At 42.0% G+C, this 21,961-nt stretch overlaps 1 protein-coding gene across 6 annotated transcripts in view; it reads left to right on the top strand.

Annotated features, from left to right (window-relative positions):
* INPP5B (inositol polyphosphate-5-phosphatase B) overlaps positions 1-21,961 on the top strand; it is an 83,590-nt gene that overhangs the window by 60,206 nt on the left and 1,423 nt on the right. For 5 of the 6 annotated variants that reach the window (XM_069067976.1, XM_069067977.1, XM_069067979.1 and 2 more), the window contains 11 exons: positions 663-779; positions 3,561-3,748; positions 5,357-5,468; positions 7,090-7,199; positions 8,882-9,017; positions 9,487-9,597; positions 10,498-10,660; positions 11,795-12,030; positions 13,279-13,392; positions 18,287-18,371; positions 19,382-19,509. In XM_069067976.1, the coding sequence (XP_068924077.1) occupies positions 663-779; positions 3,561-3,748; positions 5,357-5,468; positions 7,090-7,199; positions 8,882-9,017; positions 9,487-9,597; positions 10,498-10,660; positions 11,795-12,030; positions 13,279-13,392; positions 18,287-18,371; positions 19,382-19,509 (1,500 nt within the window). Of the gene's footprint in view, positions 1-662; positions 780-3,560; positions 3,749-5,356; positions 5,469-7,089; positions 7,200-8,881; positions 9,018-9,486; positions 9,598-10,497; positions 10,661-11,794; positions 12,031-13,278; positions 13,393-18,286; positions 18,372-19,381; positions 19,510-19,771; positions 19,934-21,961 lie in introns of those variants that run through there. The other variant, XM_069067978.1, reaches the window with a different exon arrangement.

The following is a 21,961-nucleotide window of genomic DNA, read 5'->3' as shown; positions in this document are numbered from 1 at the left end:
CTGACACTGCCACTACCCCAACCTTCACTGAGATGACTACAGTTGCCTTCTGATTGTTCTCCCTTTACCTCAATCCATCCTTCACTTACCTTTCAAATCAGTTTTCCTAAAGTAAAAGTCTGACCGTGTCACACACTCTTCCCTGTCAGCTCCAGCTCAATAAACTTCATTGGTTCCCTGTCACCTTCAGGATCAAATATAAAATCCTCTGCTGGTGTTCAAAGTCCTTCATGCCATATAAAGTCCCTCTTTCCTTTCCAGTCTTCTTGTACTTTACTCTAATGTCAGTAACATTGGCTTCCTTGTTGTTCCTTACACAATACACTCTATCTCCTGACTCTGAACATTTTCAATGGCTATCTCCCATTCTTGGAATTCTCTCCCACTCACCTTTATCTTCTGGCCAAAATTCATCGCCTGGTAGCTCACCTTGCTGTGCCCAGCCTCCATAATGCCTATGGTCCTTGGACTCAGACCAATCAGACACCAGTCCCATATGTGACTGAAACCTTTCCAACTAGGGGGGAGTGCCAGAACTTTGGCTCATTCAGAACAGTATCAAGATCTCAGTGTCACTACCATGTCATCATGAGGCCTAGGAGCACCACCATAGCAGAGATCCTAAAGAAGAAAAACCGCATAGCTGTGATCTTGTCTTTCAGGTGAAGCTTATCCGACTGGTTGGGATCATGTTGCTTCTTTATGTCAAGCAAGAGCATGCGGTGCATATCTCAGAAGTCGAAGCTGAGACGGTGGGGACAGGAATCATGGGCAGGATGGTGAGTGAGTCCGTAGTACAGATGGGCTTGGGTTTGACCCTTTCCCTGGACAGTGATTCATAGAGGTCTTACCCAAGCCAAAGTGTTTTCCTAATATGGCTCATGGTCCTGTGTATATCTTGAAACACCGAGTGAATTGTGCCTTCCGGTAAGGTCAGAGTTGCCATGATTCGCTGCAGTGCTTTGATCCATCTCGGACTCTGTGTGCCCCTCAACTCCCCAAACCTGCTGAATATTCAGTCCCTTTCATAATAATATAAGCTTTGGTCTACCTTTATCCTTTTCCCCAACTTTAACTGATTGTTGCCTATTAGCCCATCAAGTATGTTATGAGCATTGCACTGAAAAAGCTAGAACCAAGAATGGGGAAAGGAGGTTTGTTTATTGAAGGGGCTGGACTTCCACTGACCTTTAAAGGGAACTTTTTTTTTTTAGCCTTTTCGGATTGAACCAGTGACCTTGGTGTTTGAAGCTTCCTTCCCAGCTGTAGATCAGTATCTGTCTTATAGTGTAGGAGGATTATCTGAAGCACCCTGAGGGGGAGCCTTGATGTGTCAGGTAGCCAGTTTGTATCAGAGAGCAGACCGCAATCGGGGTCTTCTTAACTCCACCTGTTATTCCACATTGCCTTGAATAGAGAACATGTGGTTTAGAAACGGAGAGTTGCAGAATTAGAAGGGAACTTAGAATTCAATGTATATTAAATTAAATTATTTTACAATGTAAATTAAATCCTGTTTAAAATTGATAAGTGGTCATGAAGCCTCTGCTGAAATGCCTTCAGTGACAGGAAACTCATTCCCATCTGAGACAGCTGATTCCATTTTTGAACAGTTCAAATTGTTGGGAATTTTTTCCTTTTTTGTGAGTTGAAATCTGCCTTCCTGCAGTTTCCCCCTTATTTTCCTTTGTCCTGCCAAGTGGGGCTCAGCAGAGCAAGTTTGACAAGACTGGTCATGTCTTTTCTTCTTCAGACTTGTTGTTCAGTCATGTCTGACTCTTTTTGTCCCTATTTGTTTTTTTCTTTTTGGCAGACTCTAGAGTGGTTTGCCATTTCCTTCTCCAACTCATTTTACAGATGAGGAAACTGAGGCAGGCAGGGTTAAGTGATTTTCCCAGTCACACAGATGGTAAGTATCTGAGGTTGAATTGGAACTCAGGTCTTCCTAACTCCAGGCCCTGCACTCTATCCATTCACTCTACCACCTAGCTGCCCTCCTTCAGACTAAACCTCCCTGGGTTTTTCTACCAGTCAGAGCACAATTCTGAATTTGCTCATCACTCTCTTCTGGACCTATTTATCAACATTATTTTTTTTTTTATTCTTTTTTTTTTGTGCAGGGGGGAGGGCAGGACAGTTGGAGTTAAGTGACTTGCCCAAGGTCACACAGCTGGTAAGTGTTAAGTGTCTGAGGTCGGATTTGAACTCAGGTCCTCATGACTCTAGGGCTGGTGCTCTATTCACTGCACCACCTAGCCACCTCATCAACATTACTTTTGCTTCTAAATATTCATTCTAGAGAGTCGTGTCCAGAATACTCCTGCTAGGGTCTAGCTAAAGCAGCATTAAGTAGGCTTATCACATACCACAACCTTAGACCCTATACCTCCATGTGTTTAGCCCAGGATAGCATTATCTTCTTATCTGGCACATCATTCTCCTAATTCATGTTAAGCTTGCAGGCCACTTAAAGCCCTCAGGTTTTTTTAAATTAAAAATGGGGCTGTTTATTTATCCCCAGTGAGACTTGTCAATCAATCAGCAAGCATTCACCTAATATTTCTAAGTGCTGTGCTGTGTGCTAGGGATACAAAGTCAAAGGCAAAACAGCTCTTGCCCTTAAGGAGCTTTCATTCTCACTGGAGAGACATGTACTTGTTATCTATAAACAAAGCAGGGGCAAGTTAACTTGGTTGGCAAGGCATTAGAGGCTTAGGGGACTAGGAAGAGCCTCTTGCAAAGGGAAGCACTTGAACTGAGACTTAAGGGAAATCAGGGATTCCAAAACCTAGAGGCGAGGAGGGAAGGCATTCCAGGTCAGCATTCTGGGGTGCAGATATTTTTAAACTTTTTTTGGTGTCATGGACTCATTGTCTGTCTGGCAAAGACTTTGAGCTCTTTCTTAGAATCATGTTTTTAAATGCACAAAATAAAATACATGGGATTACAAAGGAAACAAAATATATAGAAATATAGTTGTCAAATATTAATTTGACAATCCCCAGGTTAAGAACACCTGGTATACTGGGAATGCAGTGTTAGAGATTGGAAGTTTCAGTCCTAGTTTTCTCTGGTTGGCTGTGTGAATTTGATCAAGTCAACCTCCCTTCAGGTATCCTCCTCCATAAAATATGGATAATAATATTTGCCCTACCTGTACTGGGAGCAGCTAGCTGGCACAGTGGATAGAGAACTAGGTCTGGAGTCAGGAAGACTTCTCTTCCTGAGTTCAAATTTCACCTCAGACACTTACTAGTGGTATGACCCTGGGCAAGTCACTTAACCCTGTTTGCTTCACTTTTCTTATCTGTAAAATGAACTGGAGAAGCAAATGGCAAACAGCTCCAGTATCTTTGCCAAGAAAACCCCAAATGGTGCACGAAGAGTAAGACACAATTAAAACGACTGAACAACTTGTAATGGAATTATTTTAATAATCAAATCAGATAATACCAATGAAAACTTTTTGAAAAGCATAAAACACTATTCAGAAGTATAGTATTTCTAATACTGATACAGTCAGTTGTGACTTAGGTGATATTTTTTGGCCTTTTTTATAGGGTAATAAAGGAGGAGTGGCAATCCGGTTCCGTTTTCATAATACAAGCATCTGCATTGTGAATTCTCATCTGGCTGCCCACACTGAGGAATATGAGAGGAGGAACCAGGACTATAAAGATATTTGTTCCCGAATGCAGTTCTGTCAGGTTGATCCAAATCTTCCACCCCTCACCATCGGCAAGCATGAGTGAGTGGCTCATTTTGCCCCATCTACTGAATACTGAACCACTGATGTCCATACTCAATTCTGGGCTTCTGAAATTGGGGTGGGGGTGTAGGTGGGCAGGGGGTTCACTCCTGCAGTGGCATAGTCAATTTGCACACGTTCATGTATGAAGCTTCTGTTGCATATCATCATCAGTCCTGGACTTATTTCCCTCACTATCTAGCCAACTTTGGACATCTCTAACTCTTTGTTATTTGGTGTGTCATTAGGAAATACTTAAATTGATATTGACCCTCCTCAACAAAACATTCCCTGGGAGAGTTTATTGGCCACCCCAAAGTAAATCATACAGTGAATCTTAAACCCAGCTTTAAAAGCATTTGTTGTTTCGAATTATCTGTGTCACTCTCCCTCCCCCCATTATTATTGATCATTGAGAGCATTTGCTTTGGTTCTATTTTTCTGGGTGTTCAGCTTCAGTGGCTCAGATCATTCTATGTTAAGAACTTCCCTGTGCTTCTTATCCTTTCTCTCCAGTTCAATTTCTTTTTTAAATCCTTTTTATTAAACGACAAAATCCCATCGGTGGATGTGTGAAGAAGCTCCATGATGCTTGTTCTTGGAAAGAGGAAGGCTGGTGCAACCATGGTGGTGTCCACCAGGGGGCACACAGAGCCCCGAACCTGCTCCTGCCTGCTCTCCTCCGTGTGTGTGTGTGTGTGTGTGTGTGTGTGTGTGTGTGTGTGTGTGTGTGTGTGTGTGTGTATTTGAGTGTTTGAATTGGAACGTGGGCTTCTGGAAACTGACAGACTGGCTTTCGTTCTCTAGGGAACCTGGCCAGGAGTGTGTCTTACCAGCCGTGCTCTTCCTTCCTGTCAAAAAGGCAGAGTCCCAGATTTGAAGATGCCGCGAGAGTGTCAGTTTGGCTGCTTTTTACCTTGTGGATGCTTTGATCTAATTTGTGCTGTGTGCATATGTGTGTGTGCGTGCTGCTGTGCTAAACCCCCTCTCGAGGTGGTAGTTGGCTTCTCATGGAGCAGTCATGGTGTTTACAGGGTGTGCGGCATCATCTGGGGTTTTCCCCGTCTCCTTCGTACCCAAATGATGTTTGTCATTAAACACTAACGTTCCACGGAGGACTGCCAAAAGTGCCAAATGAGCAATGGTTGTGTTTTCTGGGAGCTGAGCCCTGGAAACCAAGTCTCTCAGTGCCTTTGGTGAACCAGAATTCGTGAGGGTAAGGGGGTGCTGCTGTTTAGCATCCCCTGGAGACCTGCACAAGTCCCTGCTTAAAGGATCTTTTTAGCCTCTCTCCTGGGAATGAGGTGCATGGTCTTATTCCTCAGACTTGTCATGCTGGCTTCCAGCACAGCAAGACTTGGGTAACTAACTCCCCCTGTGGGGGTAGGGAAGGAGGAAGAGGAGGAGGAGGTTCTTTCATTCAGAACTCAGAACTGACTGGGCAAGAGGTATAGACACACGGCAATGATATTTTGTGGCTAGCCGAATCACTTTCCCAACCAGCTTCCCTGAGTCTCGCTCGTCTAGGGCCTTCTAAGGCGAGCCCTGGTTGGGACAGGTTACAGTCCTGCCTAAAAACCCTGTTGCCCTTGTCCTCTGTCCTCACAGTGTGATCCTGTGGCTGGGGGACCTCAACTACAGGATAGAAGAGCTGGATGTGGAAACAGTGAAAAAACTCATCGAGGAGAAGGCATTTCAAACCCTGTACACATACGATCAGGTACAGAGAGTCACAGTAGGCTGGGCAGGCAGCCCACTTACCTCCAGCCATAACCCGAGCAATGATGTCTTTGGACTCTCAGGACCTCTGAGGAGGAGCTCTGGGTCTCCCATGTTGGGATTCACCAATCTGGCACATGGGGAAACTTTCCTCATCCAATCGATCTCTATCTTGTCAAGCAATTTCTTAATATTTAGCCAACATTACTCCCTTCAATTCTTCCCCAAATTATTGGGATTTTCTTTGCCTCTTCTCTCATTGCTTCATTGGGACCTAAGACTTTCTTTGGAGGGAAGGTGTTTGATCAGTGTACTTCACTTTGATTTCTTGAGTGAGCTGCTTCCTTACTTCCTCTTCCCTATACTATGTAGTATCATTCTTTTCTGAGAACTGTCATTGCTGAGAAAGCTTTCTTTACTTCCTCCATGATCCTTTCATGTCATTTGTCAGTTTACATCCCCTTTTAACTTAAAAACCCTTTGCTGCAGCATTAGTCCTTTGTGCATTTTTCTGCCCTTCTGAGGTTTATATACATTTAAATGTTTTTATGAATTGGTTACATGGTCACCAACTTCTGTTTTGGAAAAAAAAAAGATCCCTTTTTTTCAGAACCTTTAATGTCCCCTTTTATTCCCAGAAATTTATTATTCTGATCTGTTCAAATCTTTCTCTTCTCATTTTGCAACATGAAGAAAGCTACTTAGAACAAAACAACCAATGCCGGTGTTTTAATTGTTAGTCACCTTCAACAGCACCATTTTGCTTCTAACTTTCTTTACTGGTAAATTTTCTTGTTTTTCTCTGAGCCTTGTTTCTAACCTGAAGCCATTCTTTTCACTTGCTGCCCATCTCTTAGTTTCTTAACAGCTTAGTTTGATGCATCAAAGTCTCAATTTCATGTCTTGTCTCATCTTTATCCATTAACCCATTTTAGTGGTCTTTCTCAAAGCAATAGCATACATCTTGTGCCTTGTGCTACTCTTTTTAGATGGATTGTAGGATCTTGGTTACTATGTTTCAAGAAGCACCCTGAATTATCTTTGTGTTGTTCTCTCCTTAATTCATTTTGGGAAATGAAAATTGAGATGACCTAGCAGGTTATACTACCTAGGGCCCAGTCCCAGTTGTAAGAGTTAAGGTTTTTCTGTAGCATTCCCAATAGTGTCAGGTGAGAGATTCCAGAGACTAATCCAAAAATGCCTCCAGTTTTCACCTTTTGTTAGGAATGGGATCTAAAAGTAGTTGACAGAGATCTGGCATTCATGGCTGCTGATGGTCAAACTACGCTGAATAGATGCCATGAGAAGGGAGTGAGCAGTTTAGTTGTTTATGAGCTAATCACCCAGGACATAGCTTGTCACTTCTTTTGTGGAAGACCCTTAAAAAGGTGGAACAGCAAATAAGCTTTCTGCTGACTCTATACTCTGCAAGTATTGGTACTGGGAATCTATTTGGTTTTAACTATATCGATAAAAAGAATAGTCAACAAGCTCCTGTTCTCAGGGGTTGGAGTTGACCACAAATTATGCAGTGGTCTGGTTCCCACAATTGGCTATCCATTCTCCTTTAATAGGAAATTTTGTATGCTAATACTAAGGTTTGCTTTCCTCACTTCCAACAGCTGAAAATTCAAGTGGCTGCAAAAGCTGTCTTCCAAGGCTTCACAGAGGGGGAGCTATCTTTCCAACCTACCTACAAGTATGACACTGGCTCTGATGAGTGGGACACCAGGTAGGTTGTAGGTGATTGAACAAGTGGGAGGCATATGGACCCTAGTCTTCTTTATCCTCTCACTGAGCTCCAGTCATGCCACTGGTTTTGGGAATGGTTTTCTTTTCTTTGGTTCACTGTCTCGTGGAAACATACTGAGATTCCCATTAGACTCCATACATAAATGCTACAGATTACAAAATACTACTAAGATAATATCTCAAAGTCCTTGGTCTCACCTGGATAAGAAATTTATATTTATCTTAATAAATTCTGAAGCAGTATTTTGCACTGAGTGCCCCCTTACCAATGGCTTAACCACTTTCTTTGAGGAAATTGGGTAAACAGTTCAGGGAGAAACTCTTATTTTCCCTTTTGATAGAATTAAGGCAGTGACTGGACAATGTCTAGGGGTCCTTGATAATTCCATCTAAGAGCTACTCCCTCTTTCCACCATGCGTTGGCCAGATGAGTGTAATGGTCAACCTAAGGAAAGGAAGAAGTCTTTGATTATTTCAGGTAATGGGAGTATTTCTTAAGTTTAACTTTGATCACCTGGAAAGGGGAATCCTTAAAAGGAATAATGAAAGAAGGATTGAATGGCTTTAGGAAAATGATTCTCCAATGACACGCATAAAGTTAAGTGATTATTGTTCTGTTTGATGAGACAAAATATTAACTGAACTCTTACCTGAGCTCTTTAAACACCTTCTGTCTTATTGCAGAATTTTGCCCATTGTGTAGGAATGCTATAAATAGTAACTCCAAAATGGCTTGGGAGAAAGAGATTTTCAAAGCCAGAGGGAACTCGACCCACCTTTGGTTCTCTTTCTAAGCAGAAATATTTAAAATTAATTTAACCTAATAAAAATTGTTTCTAGCAGGCATGTACCAAAATTGTAGAGTATAGAAATTTCTTCCACAGTTCTTAGCATGATTTCATTATTTTGACTTTTGATTTCCAGTAGTTCCCAGTAGTGAATTTGCCATTCATTTGTTTTGGAATTTCTCTGGGGTAGTGGTTCTCAAATACTGATGTGAGGTCTTTTGGGGGCCGGTGGGGGAGGGGGGATCTGAAACCCTTTTAAGAAGTCCATGAGGTTAAAACTATTTTCATAATATAAAAATGTTTTATCAGTTGATATTACCCACATAGGCAAAAGCTCTTGGTTGGGGAAGGTCCTCAATAATTTTTAAGAATGGAAAGGCATCTTGAAACCAAAAAAAAATGAGAATCGCTGCTCCAGTGTGATAGATAAATCCTGGCCATCATTTGGGACTTGGATACTTCCCATAGGAATCCTGGGAACTGTCTTTTATTCCCTCAGAAATAGCTGCTTAATTTAGATTCTTTTTTCTAATAATCAGTGAATCACGAAAGACAGAACTAGGAAGATATTTATACTGGACCAAAAGGTGTTTCATGTTTGGGAGTTTTGCAGGCTGTGTGCTTAAATCAAGAACATAAACTGTTCTTTCTGCTCCCTGGGCAAATCCCTGGCATTAGAATCAACATAAACTGAATTGCTGTCAGGTGAAGTAATCTGTATTATTACTACTGAATTGTTATTAAGGTAACCCTATAGAGATGATCTACATGACCACATCACTAAGCTGGGCTCTGCAGTAGATTGGACCAGGGGGTAAGTACTCAGAGTTCTGTCTCTGAAATAGAATTCACAGTACATTTCTTTTCATTTCAGTGAGAAGTGCCGAGCCCCTGCCTGGTGTGACCGGGTCCTGTGGAAGGGGAAGAACATTACTCAGCTAAGTTACCAAAACCACATGGCACTAAAGACAAGTGACCACAAGCCAGTTAGCGCAGTGTTTGACATTGGGGTAAGTGACAAATCGTTTTTAGCTGAGGCATTTTCCGTCTTTCAGGTTTAATTCATTTCTAGTCATGTTGCATCTTTCTCTTTCAATGAAAGCCTCCAGGAAGTATCTGCTCACAGCCTGTCAGGAGCAGAAGCCCTGTGGTGCCAGACACCAATCATCCTTTTATGCTGGACCTGCATCTTGGCAGAGCTACCAGCCAAATCTTTGCTGTTATCTCGCCTCTTGCCAAGAGCAGAATGGCTGACAATCATAAGCAATGTCTCTAGGGGAACCTATTAATTATACTTCTCATTGGAATCTTTGCTAGTGAATTTACACTGCCCAGGTCTTCCTTTTTTGGAGAAATTCACTGTTCTCATCCTCTGTTGTATATAAATTTGCCTGGTTCCCATGTTGTGAGCCCCTCTGTACTGAAATAGGAGAAGACAATTCCTGGCAGATTACTGAACTTCTGGTATTTTTCTTCCAGGTAAGAGTAGTAAATGAAGAGTTATACCGGAAGACCCTGGAAGAGATTGTCCGATCACTGGATAAAATGGAGAATGCCAACATCCCATCAGTGACCCTGTCCAAAAGAGAGGTAGGAGGGATGTGGTCATACTTCTGGCAGCCACCTCTTCCAACAATACAACTTTGACTCTCTTAGCTTGTTAGGGCAGAGAATTCTAGGACAGCTCAGAGCTATGGCCTGAGTCCACCAAACTCTGGCATAGCCTTGAGAAGCAATTGGCACCATTACTTGCCTTGGGAAGTAGGGCTGTTGCTGATGGCTTGGCAGAGCTAAATACAAGTTCACAGGTTTTTGACTCTGGTCAGCATTTCATCTTCCACAGGCACTGGCCTGCATAATTCCAATTTATTCTCAGTTGCTGGGAGTGTGGTATGTGATAGGTCATTTTGTAGCAGATTTGCCTAATAATGCTTGGCTTTGGTTAATAGGAAAATTCACTCACTTTTTTTTTAAACCATGAAACTGATGGTACTGAAAAGGAAAATCAAAAGAAAATAGTATAACACTGTGGGAATAGGTGGGAGAAAGCCTCGTTGAGATACACAATTTACTATCTGTAATCCACAAAAAGGATCAAAAGAAACTCATGTAATACTCTAACTTTCCCCATCAGAATTCAGAATAACTTGTTTTTTAAGCTCCCTCCCCTGCAGTCACTTTATATAGTGAAGGCCAGTAACATGAAGTCTTTGCTTCTTGTTAGAATAAGCTTTCTTGTAAGCATGGAGTACAATGTTAGCTGGTTACAGAAGGGTTAAACTTTCATACTGATATTCTCTCACCCGGATTAAACTCAGAAATCCAGGGGCTGTTGCTACTAGTAAATGATTAATAGAGTCAGGGTACTGGCCCACAGAAGATGGTGCCTTGTTTTTTTTTCCAAGAACATGAGAATTATGGTTTGGGGGGACTTGGCACGGTAGCCAAGGAAAAGGTGATGGTGCCCACTGACCCCTGGTCTTCTCCTAGTTCTGCTTCCAGGATGTGAAGTACATGCAGTTGCAGGTAGAATCGTTCATGATTTATAATGGCCAAGTGCCCTGCCAGTTTGAATTCATCAACAAACCTGACGAAAATTCCTACTGCAAGCAGTGGCTGAATGCCAACCCCAGCAAGGGATTCCTTCTGCCTGGTAAGTCTTCTTCCTTACCTGGCTGTTCAAAATGAAGAAAAACAGCTCTGCTTCCAAGGACAGTGGAGAGAGGAAGGTAGTTTTAGAGACATGTCATCCTAGTCCTGTAGAAGCTCACATGAAGATCGTGCTTTGGTTTACGAAGCTTTTCCTAGCCATTACCCGATTTGATCCTTAGAGCAGCCTCTTAAATCAGGCAGGGCAAGTATCTCCATTTTACAGATGAGAAAACTTCTTAAGAGAGATCAGTGACAGGTCCAAGGTCACATAGCTGGTAAGTGACAGAACTGGGTCTCCCTCCTAGGCCTTTTGCCCCCAGATGTGGTATCTCGCCCTTGTGGCTGCTGTACTGTGTTTTGTGCATTCCCTGGGAGTATCACATACATATGATACAGCAGCACAAGAGGGAGCCACGCAGAGGATAGCCGGAAAATACCATATATGTGTGATACGATAGCCATAGGAGGGAGGCAAGCAGAGGATGGCTGGAAAGTAATATATACATGTGATACAGTAGCCACAGGAGTGAGGCAAGGAACAGATAATAAGGTGAAACTTTGGTTTGGTGAAACTGCTGCTGCTGAGAAATGTCTTCAGTGGTTGCCTATAATCAAATTTTAATTATCTATAGTAGTATAGAGCTGTCAAATGAGGTGAATCATCCATCAATCTTTGTATCCACTTGTAGGATACAGACTTCTAGTTTTCTTCCCGGGATGTTATTTTTATACCATATTTATAGTGCTGTGTGGCAGAGGAATGCCTCCTGGGGATTGATCATTTTCCATGGATAATTCACACGCTGATTATTGAGAGGTGACTATACTCACAAGCAGCTTGGTATTGACTCCCATCTTACTCAGAGAAGAGTCTGATCCACACGTTTACATTGTATTTATAATCTATACCATATCGATGTGCACTTGTTACCTAAAGTGTTGAATTATTTAATGAGTCACAATACTGCTGCCTTGTCAACTAGATTGTAAGAACTTCCCGAGCAAGAATCATCCTCCCCAGTGCCTACCAAAGTACCTGGACACAGTGTAGTTCAGTAATTACTTTCTGCTAGGTTGATTTCTTTCATGCTGTCTTTTTCATCCCCCATTGCCTTATATCACCCTCTCTTTGTAGATTCTGCCATTGAGATTGAATTGGAGCTGTTTGTTAATAAAACCACTGCCACAAAGCTCAATTCTGGGGAGGACCAAATTGAAGACATTCTGGTTTTGCACTTGGACCGGGGGAAGGATTACTTTTTATCTGTGTCTGGGAACTACCTGCCCAGTTGTTTTGGTTCTCCCCTCCATACTCTGTGTTACATGAGGGAGCCCATCCAGGACTTGACACCTGAAACCATTCGAGAACTGGTGAGTTAACACTTGAGACTGAAGGGTCCCTGCTTACAAATGAAATCATCAGAACTGAGGAGTGGCAAAACCACTAGATTTCCAAAATTGGAAGGGATCTCAAACAGGGCTGTTGAATGCATCTTAAAAATAGGACCACCCACAACTCCCAAGTGGTCACCCAGCTTCTTCCTGAAGTGATGGAGGTCTTTACTACCATTTCTGGCATTTCATTTCATTGTTAGCTCCAATCATTAAGTTTTTATTTTGAATCATAATTTTCCCCTTTGTGACCTAGGAATCAGATTTTCTTGTCCCGGCCTCTCCAGGGACTTGCCAAATCTATGGCAGCATTTGATTTCCCATAGTCTTATTGTTATTCTGTCTTTTTATTAAATCCACTGGCCCTCACTGATGTTTTCTTCTGATATCTCATCTTGGCAGGGAGGTGACCCTGGGTTTTTCCAAGGCCATTCTAGTTGAATGCAAGCAGTGGCAGATGCTTCTGTGTAGGAAAGGCTTTAATGATGTGCCCGATGATAACTGTACATGTCTTCCCTAGAAACTCGGTAACTAAGGTGAGGAGGCTTGTTAATCTGCTCCAGTAGAAGTAGTTAGTAAACACACTAATGAAATAGGGTCTTTTGGAAAAATAGTGAGGGAGAACGAAGACCTAAAAGGCCAATGATATTTCTAAGAAGATTCAAATAGCTTGAACCAAGCTGTGATGGTGGTTTGTATATGGATTTTGTCCAAGCGTTATCAACACAGGATCTTATTCTATTATAGGGCATTTATAAGGCAAGTAGAGTCAAGGATTTGTTTCCCTGTTACACAGATGAAAAAAATAGAGACTAGGAGAGGTTGTGACTTGAGGTCTCCAGATCTCCAACTTTGTACTGTTTCATAGAATCATAAAAGTGGGAGGAAACTGCAGATCTTATGTTCTAACCCCTTTGTAGATAAAGGACTAACCTACATCATCCCTCTTCTGTACTTACCTTGGATGGATTATGATACAACTTAACCTATATTTCAGCTGATTTATTAGAACTACTCTCTGTACCTCTCAGAATCTGGAATAACTCACCTGATCTAATTTACATTTTCTGCTCTTGGGGATTGGAAGGCTTGGTTGGTTGTGTGGAAGTGCCTCCTCTCTCTCATAGGTTCCCTTGCCTAACAGATAGCTTTCTAGGAGCCATCCAAGCAGAAGAGGAAGATTGTCCTAGTTAGCTGAATCTTTTCATAATTATCTTTCCCTTTCAGACATTAATGCCACTGCAGACAGAAGATGATGGGAGCCGGGAAGAGAAGCCTCTAGAAATCCCTAAAGAACTCTGGATGATGGTTGATCACTTGTATCGAAATGCTTCCCAGCAGGTAGGTGATGCCCAAGAAACTTGCTTCCGTGTGCCCCCAAGTAACCTTTAGAAAGAGTATCAGCTCCAAGCATACTATTGTCTCCCTTTTTTTCTTTCTCGTGGTTTTCCCCTTTTGTTCTGATTCTTTTTTTACAACATGACTAATGTAGAAATAAGTCTAATATGATTGTGCATGTATAGCCTACGTCACATTGCTTGCTCTCTTAGGGAGAGAAGGAGAAAAAAATTTGGAATTCAAAATCTTATCAAAGTGAATGTTGAAAACTATAACATGTGATTGGAAAAAATAAAATACTATTAAGTTGGGGGTGGGAGAGGAGAAAGAAAGTATCAGCCAAAGGTGTTTTGAGCTCTTACAGCCTTGATTTAAAGGTGGCCCTGTGAAAGCAACCCTCCCTCCCTGAGGAAGGGCTATGTGGCCCAGGCCCCAAGGGGCCATGTTGTTGCCACCAACAACTACTGTCCCCTTAAGGAGACAGAGTAGATGTGCCCAGGCCAGTTCCAGAGTGCTGACTTGTGTTGAATGAGTTTTTCATTGGATGAAGCAGCAGCTTGCTCCTCTTCCTGGTATTGGGCCTTTCAGGAAAGCTCATTTCTCTAATATTGGTGCCATCCTTGGAAAGGAATATAGCTACACTGTAGTGGGCTGGTCATCCGGGCACCTGGCTTTAGTTCTAACTGTGCTACCAACTCACTGGATGACCCTGGGCCAGTCACTCTCTGGGCTTCAGTTTTCCTATCTGTTAAATGAAGGGCTTGAACTGAAAGTTCTCCAAGGGACCTTCCTTCCAGCTCTAATATTCTAGGACTCCCATGTTCTGTGATCTTATGCTCATACTTTCTGGACATGGAAAGGGCTGATTGAGAAACCAAGGAAGAAATGGTATAAAGAAGAACTCTGAGTCAGGAGACTCAGGTCTGGAGCACCAGGTCTGGAGTCAGAAAGACCTGAGTTTAGCTTCAGCCTCAGATACTTCCTAGCTGTATGACCCCGGGAAAGTCATTTAGTCGCTTCTTGTCTCAGTTTACTCATCTGTAAAATGGGGATCACAATAGCACCTAACTCACAGGCTTGTTGTGAGGATCAAATGAGATCTTTGTAAAGCACTTTGCAAACCTTAAAGTCCTATATAAATGCTAGCTTTTATTATTTTTTATTATCATAGGTAGACTTGTAGAAACAATCCTATATCACTTAACTCCAATTGCCCTCGAAAAAGCAAAAAAAAAAAAAAGAAAGAAACAATCCTATAGTTCTTTTACATGGGAAAGAGCAAGACAAGTTCTTGCTGTACTCCCCTTCCTCTCATCTGTGGAAAGACTCTTTGCAATTATTACCCTTTAGGGTAGTGTGTACAATAATTTTATCAACTAACAAACTTATACAGAAGTTTTGTAAAATAATTTTATAAAATAATAAATATAAAGATTTTAAAATAAAATAATAAAATATATTAGGTCAAGTGGCAATACACTTATTGTTTTAGTCTGGCTAAGTTGTTTTTTTTCAATATGTTAATAGAAATTTTTTTTTGGAGGATGGAAGGCAAGGCAATTGGGGTTAAGTGACTTGTCCAAGGTCACACAGATAGTGTTTCAAGTGTCTGAGGATGGATATGAACACAGGTCCTCCTGCACCACCTAACTGCCCCAAGAAATTTTTTTGATATTAAAAAAATCCTGGGGAGGGGGGGAGCAGAGTCAAGATGGTGGAGTAGAAGTAGGACCTCCCCCCTGCTCCGGCTTCCACCTTCCCCAATCCATGTAAAAAGGGGACTCTGAACAAACTTTGGAGCTGCAGAACTCACAAAATGACACAGAGAAGCTAACCTCCCGCTGAGGACAGCCTGGCGGGCAGGAATCAGCCAGCTCAGTGCTCTGGGAGCCAAGCCCAGCCCCACACCAAGGCTTTACCCCAGGGAGGGTCTGGGGCCTGACCAGCTGCTGGCTGGAGGGACTCCAGATCAGCAGCAGCTGTGGCCATTTCCAGAATTATCAACACATAGATTCAAAGGACAAAGTGAGAGGTCAGTGCAGTCTGGACTTTGGGACCCAGTAAGTGGGAGTGTGTGGCTTTTGCCCCCAGGGCGAGAAGCAGGCACAGCCAGCCCTTGCCACATGGCAGCTTCAGCTTCTAGCCTGCAGAGTGTAGGGAGACCAAGCACCAGTCTGAGGGGTAATCGCTCTTGCTTTAACCTTGGATATGGATTGCAGTCTAGGGGGGAGGTCCTGGGGTATATGTCCAGCTTGCCAGAGTGTGTGGAGACCTCAGAGAGGGCACCCATCTAATACCTCCAGAAGCTAAGAAAACCCCAGCATTTGGGATGAAAGCTCCCCTGTCTGGTGGCAGAGTCCTACTGTGGCAAAAAGCCCAGGGGTCAAGTGACTGAGGGGCGACATGACCAGGGAAAGGAAACAAAGAAGACAGAAGATTCCAATATTAGACTTCTATTTTGGGGACAAAAAGGAGCAAAAAATGGAGCCGAAGGAAGACAGTGAAGTCAGAACTCCTGCACCAAAAGCTTCAAAGGAAAATACGAGCTGGTTACAGGCCATAGAGGACCTTAAGAAGCAGATAAGAGAAGTGGAGGAAAAATTGGGAAGAGAAATGAGAACAAAGCAAGAAAATTACAAAATGAGAGTCAACAGCCTGACTGAGGAAAATCACACCTTAAAAAATAGACAAACTCAAATGGCAAAAGAGGCTCAAAAAGGCAATGAGGAAAAGAATGCCTTAAAAAGTTGAATTTGCCAGATGGAAAAAGAATCTCAAAAGCTCAATAAGGAGAATCAGTGCTTCAGAATTAGACTGGAGCAAATGGAAGCTAATGACTTTATGAGAAATCGAGATACTGTTAAACGGATCCAAACAAATGAAAGAATAGAAGGCAATGTGAAATATCTCATGGGAAAAATGACTGACCTGGAAAATAGATCCAGTAGAGCTAATTTAAAAATTATTGGACTACCTGAAAGCCATGATCAAAGTAAGAACCTAGAAATCATCCTCCAGGAAGTTCTCAAAGAAAACTGCCCTGATGTTTTAGAACCAGAAGGCAAAATAGAGGTTGAAAGAATCCACCGATCACCTCCTGAAAAAAGATCCCAAAAAGGAAACTCCTAGGAATATTATAGCCAGGTTCTGGAATTCCCAGATCAAGGAGAAAATATTATACAAGCAGCCAGGAAGAAACAATTTGAATATTGTGGAAACACAATTAGGATAACCGAGGATCTGGCAGCTTCTACACTGAGGGATCGAAGAGCTTGGAATATGATATTCCGGAGGTCAAAGGAGCTGGGATTAAAACCAAGAGTCACCTACCCAGCAAAACTGAGTATCATGTTTCAGGGGAAAATATGGTCATTCAGTGGAATAGAGGACTTTCAAGCATTCTTGTTGAAAAAACCAGAGTTGAATAGAAAATTTGACATTCAGATACAAGAGGCAAGAGAAGCATGAGAAGGTAAAACAGGGAAAAGAAATCATAAGGAACTTATCAAAGTTGTACTATTAACATTCCTACATGGAAAAACAGTAATTGTAACTTATGAAACCTTTCTCAGTAGTTGAATGTATATATACACATTTCTATATATATATATATGTCTATATATGAGGGTATATGGGCATATGAATACATATGTGAATGTGTGTATATATGTTTACAGGTATACATAGATAGAGGGCACAGGACCAATTTAACAGGAAGGGATGATACCTAAAAGGTGAAATTAAGAGGTGAGAGAGGAATATAATGAGAGATGGGGAGAGACAAAATGGGGTAAACTATCTTATAAAGAAGAGGCAAGGGAAAATGGTTACAATGGAGGGGAGGAATAGGAAGGCAAAAGGGAATGGGTCAACCTTATTCCCATTGAATTTGGCTTGAGGAGGGAATGAAATGCACACTAAATAGGGTATCTCACCCTCCAGGAGAGTAGGGGGGGAAGGGGATGAGATGGGGGATGATGGAAGGGAGGGCAAGCTGGGGGGGAGGGAAGTTGGAAGCACCCACTTTTGAAAAGGGACTGGATTAAAGTAGAGAACAGAACAAGTGGGAGGTGGGATAGGAGGGAGGGAAATATAGTCAGTCTTTTACAATATATCTACTATGTTATTGTTTATTAGCCACACATGTACAACCTATACTGAACTGCTTATCTTCCCAGTAAGCATGGGTGACAAGGGAGGAAGGGAATGAATCTGGAATTCAAAGTTTTAAAATCAAATATTCAAATATATATATACTATTATTAATAGTATTTTACATGTATTTGGGAAGTAAGATATACAGGCACTGGGGCATAGAGATCCACTGGAAAAGTTGTATATTGTATATATAAAAAATGTATATATATGTATTCTCCTATACTGGGGTATAGGAGAAAAATACGAGAGAGAGCAGATTGGAGGAGGCGCTATCCTGTGGGACTGCTATTTTGGGGCGGTGGGTAGGGGAAAAATGGGGAGAAAATTTGTAACTCAAAATCTGGCAGAAATGAATGATGTAAATCAGAAGTTAATAAAGCATTTGGAAAATAAAAAAAATTTTTAAAAATCCTGCTAACAGTAACTACAGGTAGCCTAGACATTTACAGCTTTCCCTCTATACTACTGTCATATCCTTATTCTGTGATAATGGGCAGGACTTAGTGACAATGCCTTGTCATCATAAAGGTGACCCAGTGAGGAAGGAACCGGAAATGCTTATGAGTTAAATTGGTTTCCTTAGACAAGGCCAGGCTCCTCACCACTCACTCTGACCCAGAGGACTCACCAAAACTCTCTTTTTTGCTCTGTGCCTATGATTATTTCTAGTTTCAGAAACACAAACATTAAAAAACAGTCTGAAACAGAATGCTTACTGTGATTTTCTTTCCCCTTGAAGGAAGATCTATTTCAGCAGCCTGGCCTGAGGTCAGAGTTTGAGCTGATTCGTGACTGTTTGGACACTGGAATGCTTGACACCCTCTGTATCCTTCTCCCATTAAGTTGATTGCTACTCAGGAGAGACATTTCTCTAGGGCTTCAGAGCCATCATCAGTGTTCTTCATGGAGGAAACTTTTTACATGTCTTCTCAGTTTCCACTCTGGCAGATAATTGAGAACCAGGATCTTCTGGATCAGGATCCAGGAAGGAGCCCTTCTGACTACCATCCCTTTCCAGGAGGAGGGAAAATCAGTCAATTAATAAACATTTACCAAGTACCTATTATGTGCCAGGCACTGTACCGAGTGCTGAGGATACAAAAAGAGGCAAAAAGTCCCTGCCCTCAAGGAGCTTATGATCTAATGGGGTGCAAACATGCAAACAAATATATATAGCAAACAAGCTATGTACAGGATAAATGGGAAATAACTGAGAGGAGAGGCACTAGAATTGAGAGGTTGGCGAAGGCTTCCTGTAGGAGGTGGGATTTTAGTTGGCACTTAAAGGAAGCCAGGAAGGTCAGTAGTCAGAATGGAAGAGGGAGAGCATTCCAGGCATGTGGCACAGCCAGAGGAAATGCTCAGAATTAAGAAGGATTGTCTTGTTTGTGGAAGAGCCAGGAGGCTAGTGTCACTGAATTGAAGAGATGTTAGAGAGTGAGGCATAAGAAGACTTGAAGGGTAGGAAGGGGCTAGGTTAGGAAAGACTTTGAATGCCAAACAAAACATTCTGTATTTGATCATGCAGGCAATAGGGAGCCAGTGCAATTTATTGAGTAGTGGAGTGACATGATCAGACCTGAACTTTAGCAAAGTCACTTTATTAACTGAATGGAGGATGGATTGGAATGGGGAGAGAATTGAGGCAGGCAGACCCACCAGCAGCTAGGACAGTAGTCCAGGTGTGAGGTAATGAGGGCTTTCAGTGTCAGAGGAGTGGGGAGGGTATTTGGGTGATGTTGCAAAGGTGACATCAATAAGCCTTGGCACCAGTTTGTCCTTTTTCTCACCATGGGCAGTAGGGTTTGCCTGTTCCTTAACCATGCCACACTAGCTGGGAGCAATCACTCTGTAGCTGAGGCCCTGCTGCTTTTTCTGGAGAGTCTGCCTGAGCCCGTCATCTGTTACAACCTGTATGACACCTGTCTGGAGTGTTCAAGCAACTACCCATTGAGTAAACAGGTAAGAATCAATCCTGTGTCCGTAGGACTTGCCCAAATGTAGCTGGAATAGCAACTATGCAAAGTGGGTGCAGGAGAGAAAAAATTCATGTCATACTTAAGGGATAATTGGGCTCAGAAGACAGAGTAATTTTAGATCAGGCATTAGCAATTTAAAGCAGAAGGAGATGGTCACAGGATGGTAGCTTTAGGGTTGAATCTACATAGATACAGAGCTAGAAGGGCCCTTAGAGTTCATCTGACCCAACCCCTTCATTTTACAGATACACCTGAAGCCCAGAGTTATTGTCAGGAAAGACGGCTGGAGCTACCAAGACTTTGGCAAACTAAAGTCAGTAGGTGAAACAGGTCCAAAGCTCAGCTCTGAAAAGAAAAATATGAGGACATACCTCCTTTCCCTACTTCATTGAGGAGGTGGGAGACCATGGGTGTAGAATAGTGTATGTAATTTCAAATTTCTGGGATGACATTGGTTAGTTTTTCAGAATTCTTTTCTTCATGATAAGTGATCATTTTGGGTGAAAGTGTTAAATAGGGTGTGGCAGGGAATGTAGGCGATGTAAAAACAAAAGCTAGCAATAAAAATTGAAAATAAAAAGATTCTTTCACATCAAGGAATTACAGGCATTCGGAGGGAGAATGGCCTCTGAGGTTGGGTAATCCAACTCTTACCCATATAAGTATCCTTCTACTGCAACATTATTGACAAGGAGTAACCCAGCCTCTTCCTGTACATGAATAGGGTGAACCTCTCTCTCCGTCTGTCAACTTCTCCTTTGCCTCTCCAGTGCTCTCAAGAATATAAGATGTATAAATGCTGATCCCTTTGAATTCCACTGGAGCCTACTGACTGTTTCTCTAGAGTAACCCATACAAATTATTCCTCCATTCAACAATTTTGTTGAGCTTTTACTGTGGAAGACATTCGTGTGTTTGAGGAGGACACTGGTAACTGATGAATTTAGTGAGAATATGTAGGGATTTTTTTTAAAACAGGGAAATTTGTCTGCCTTATCCTGGGCTCCCACCTTTCCCTTCTCCTCCAACCAGAAGAAGGCATTTTAAAGGCCAATAATATTGGAGCCCTTATCAGGAGGGAGTTAGAAATAAAGGAAAAAGCATTCTCTTTTTCTCATAGGAAAGCATGGTGCATCTGACCTATGATACTACAGGCAAATCTACCTAGCTCCCTTCCAGAAATACATGGGGCTGCCTAGAGTAAGTCCAGAGAAGAGCAGCTAAATTGATGGGACACAAAGACTTGTATGAGAAAACAAACTAAGAGTAAACACTTTGGTCTGCAGAGCCAAAGGCTGTGAAGGAGGTAGAGTGGAATAAAGTCTGTGAGATTTTGAAGAGGATTCATGATCTAAGGGAAAAGGGCTGATAGAAGCATTCCTACTGGATTAGATCTCTGGAAGCACTTCAAGATGTTTTAAACGGTGAAGTATAGGTTGAAAAAAAGGAAATTATTTACACATCAGGGCAAGCTTTTGGAAGTTTGTACACCAAGAATAGTACATTGGAAAGTCACAATGGAAAGATTTTGGAGAATCCCCTTTCAAAGAATTAGTATCTTCCTTTGGAAAATATAGGGGTTGAATTAATGAGCTCTGGGGACCATTCTAGCTTTCAGTTTGTGAAGATAATGAATTCTTAAAAAGATAAATATGTTTTAGGAAGCGCTTTTGCAAGCTAGAGCTGAATGCAGAGAATGGTGGCTGGAATGGTTGAGGAAACTTGAGAACATTCCCTAAGAGGACCTCTGAAGGGAGTAGGGATTTAAACCAGGAGACGACCAGGTTTAAAATTAACATAAACACCTTCAGGCATGGGAAGAACTATCATACTTAAAATTCCAGCAGGCAGAACTAGAAACCAGATTGTGGTTCCACTTGGGGAAAAACTTAACAAAGGTGGAATGATCTGCCTCAGAAGGGGGTCTTCAAAAAGAGTATAGGCCCACTTGTAAGGGGTGTTGTAGAGGTGGTGCTTATTTGGGTAGGGCTGGACTAGATAGATTCTGAGAGTCCCTTGTTGAGATTCAGTGGTTCTGGTTAAGAAATCCATAACAGCACGTGGCTAGGTGATATAGTGAATAGAGCACTGGCCCTGGAGTCAGTAGGACCTGAGTTTAAATCTGGCCTCAAGCACTTAACACAAAACTAGTTGTATGACCTTGGGCAAGTTGCTTAACCCCAACTGCCTTGCCTTCCCCCCTCCCCCCCAAAGAAATACATAACAGGTCTAGCTAGAATATTTTGACAACAGTCATTTCCTGATTTGTGCCATTAGTGAATCCTGTGAAGTGGTTGCATGTATTCAAAGTTGTATTTTTTGAAGTCATAATTTTGCAAAATATGGTGATTGGTTCCAGTTCAATGGAAACGTGAAGTGTGAACTAGAATACTACAACTACTTCATGGAATTCATTATTTGCACTAATTAATTAG

The sequence above is a fragment of the Petaurus breviceps genome, unplaced genomic scaffold (assembly GCF_028583685.1).
Source record: "Petaurus breviceps papuanus isolate PSGF00001 unplaced genomic scaffold, PetGlider_PUasm1.0 90760, whole genome shotgun sequence".
Lineage (NCBI taxonomy): Eukaryota > Metazoa > Chordata > Mammalia > Diprotodontia > Petauridae > Petaurus > Petaurus breviceps.
This window is presented reverse-complemented; position numbering and strand designations above follow the sequence as displayed.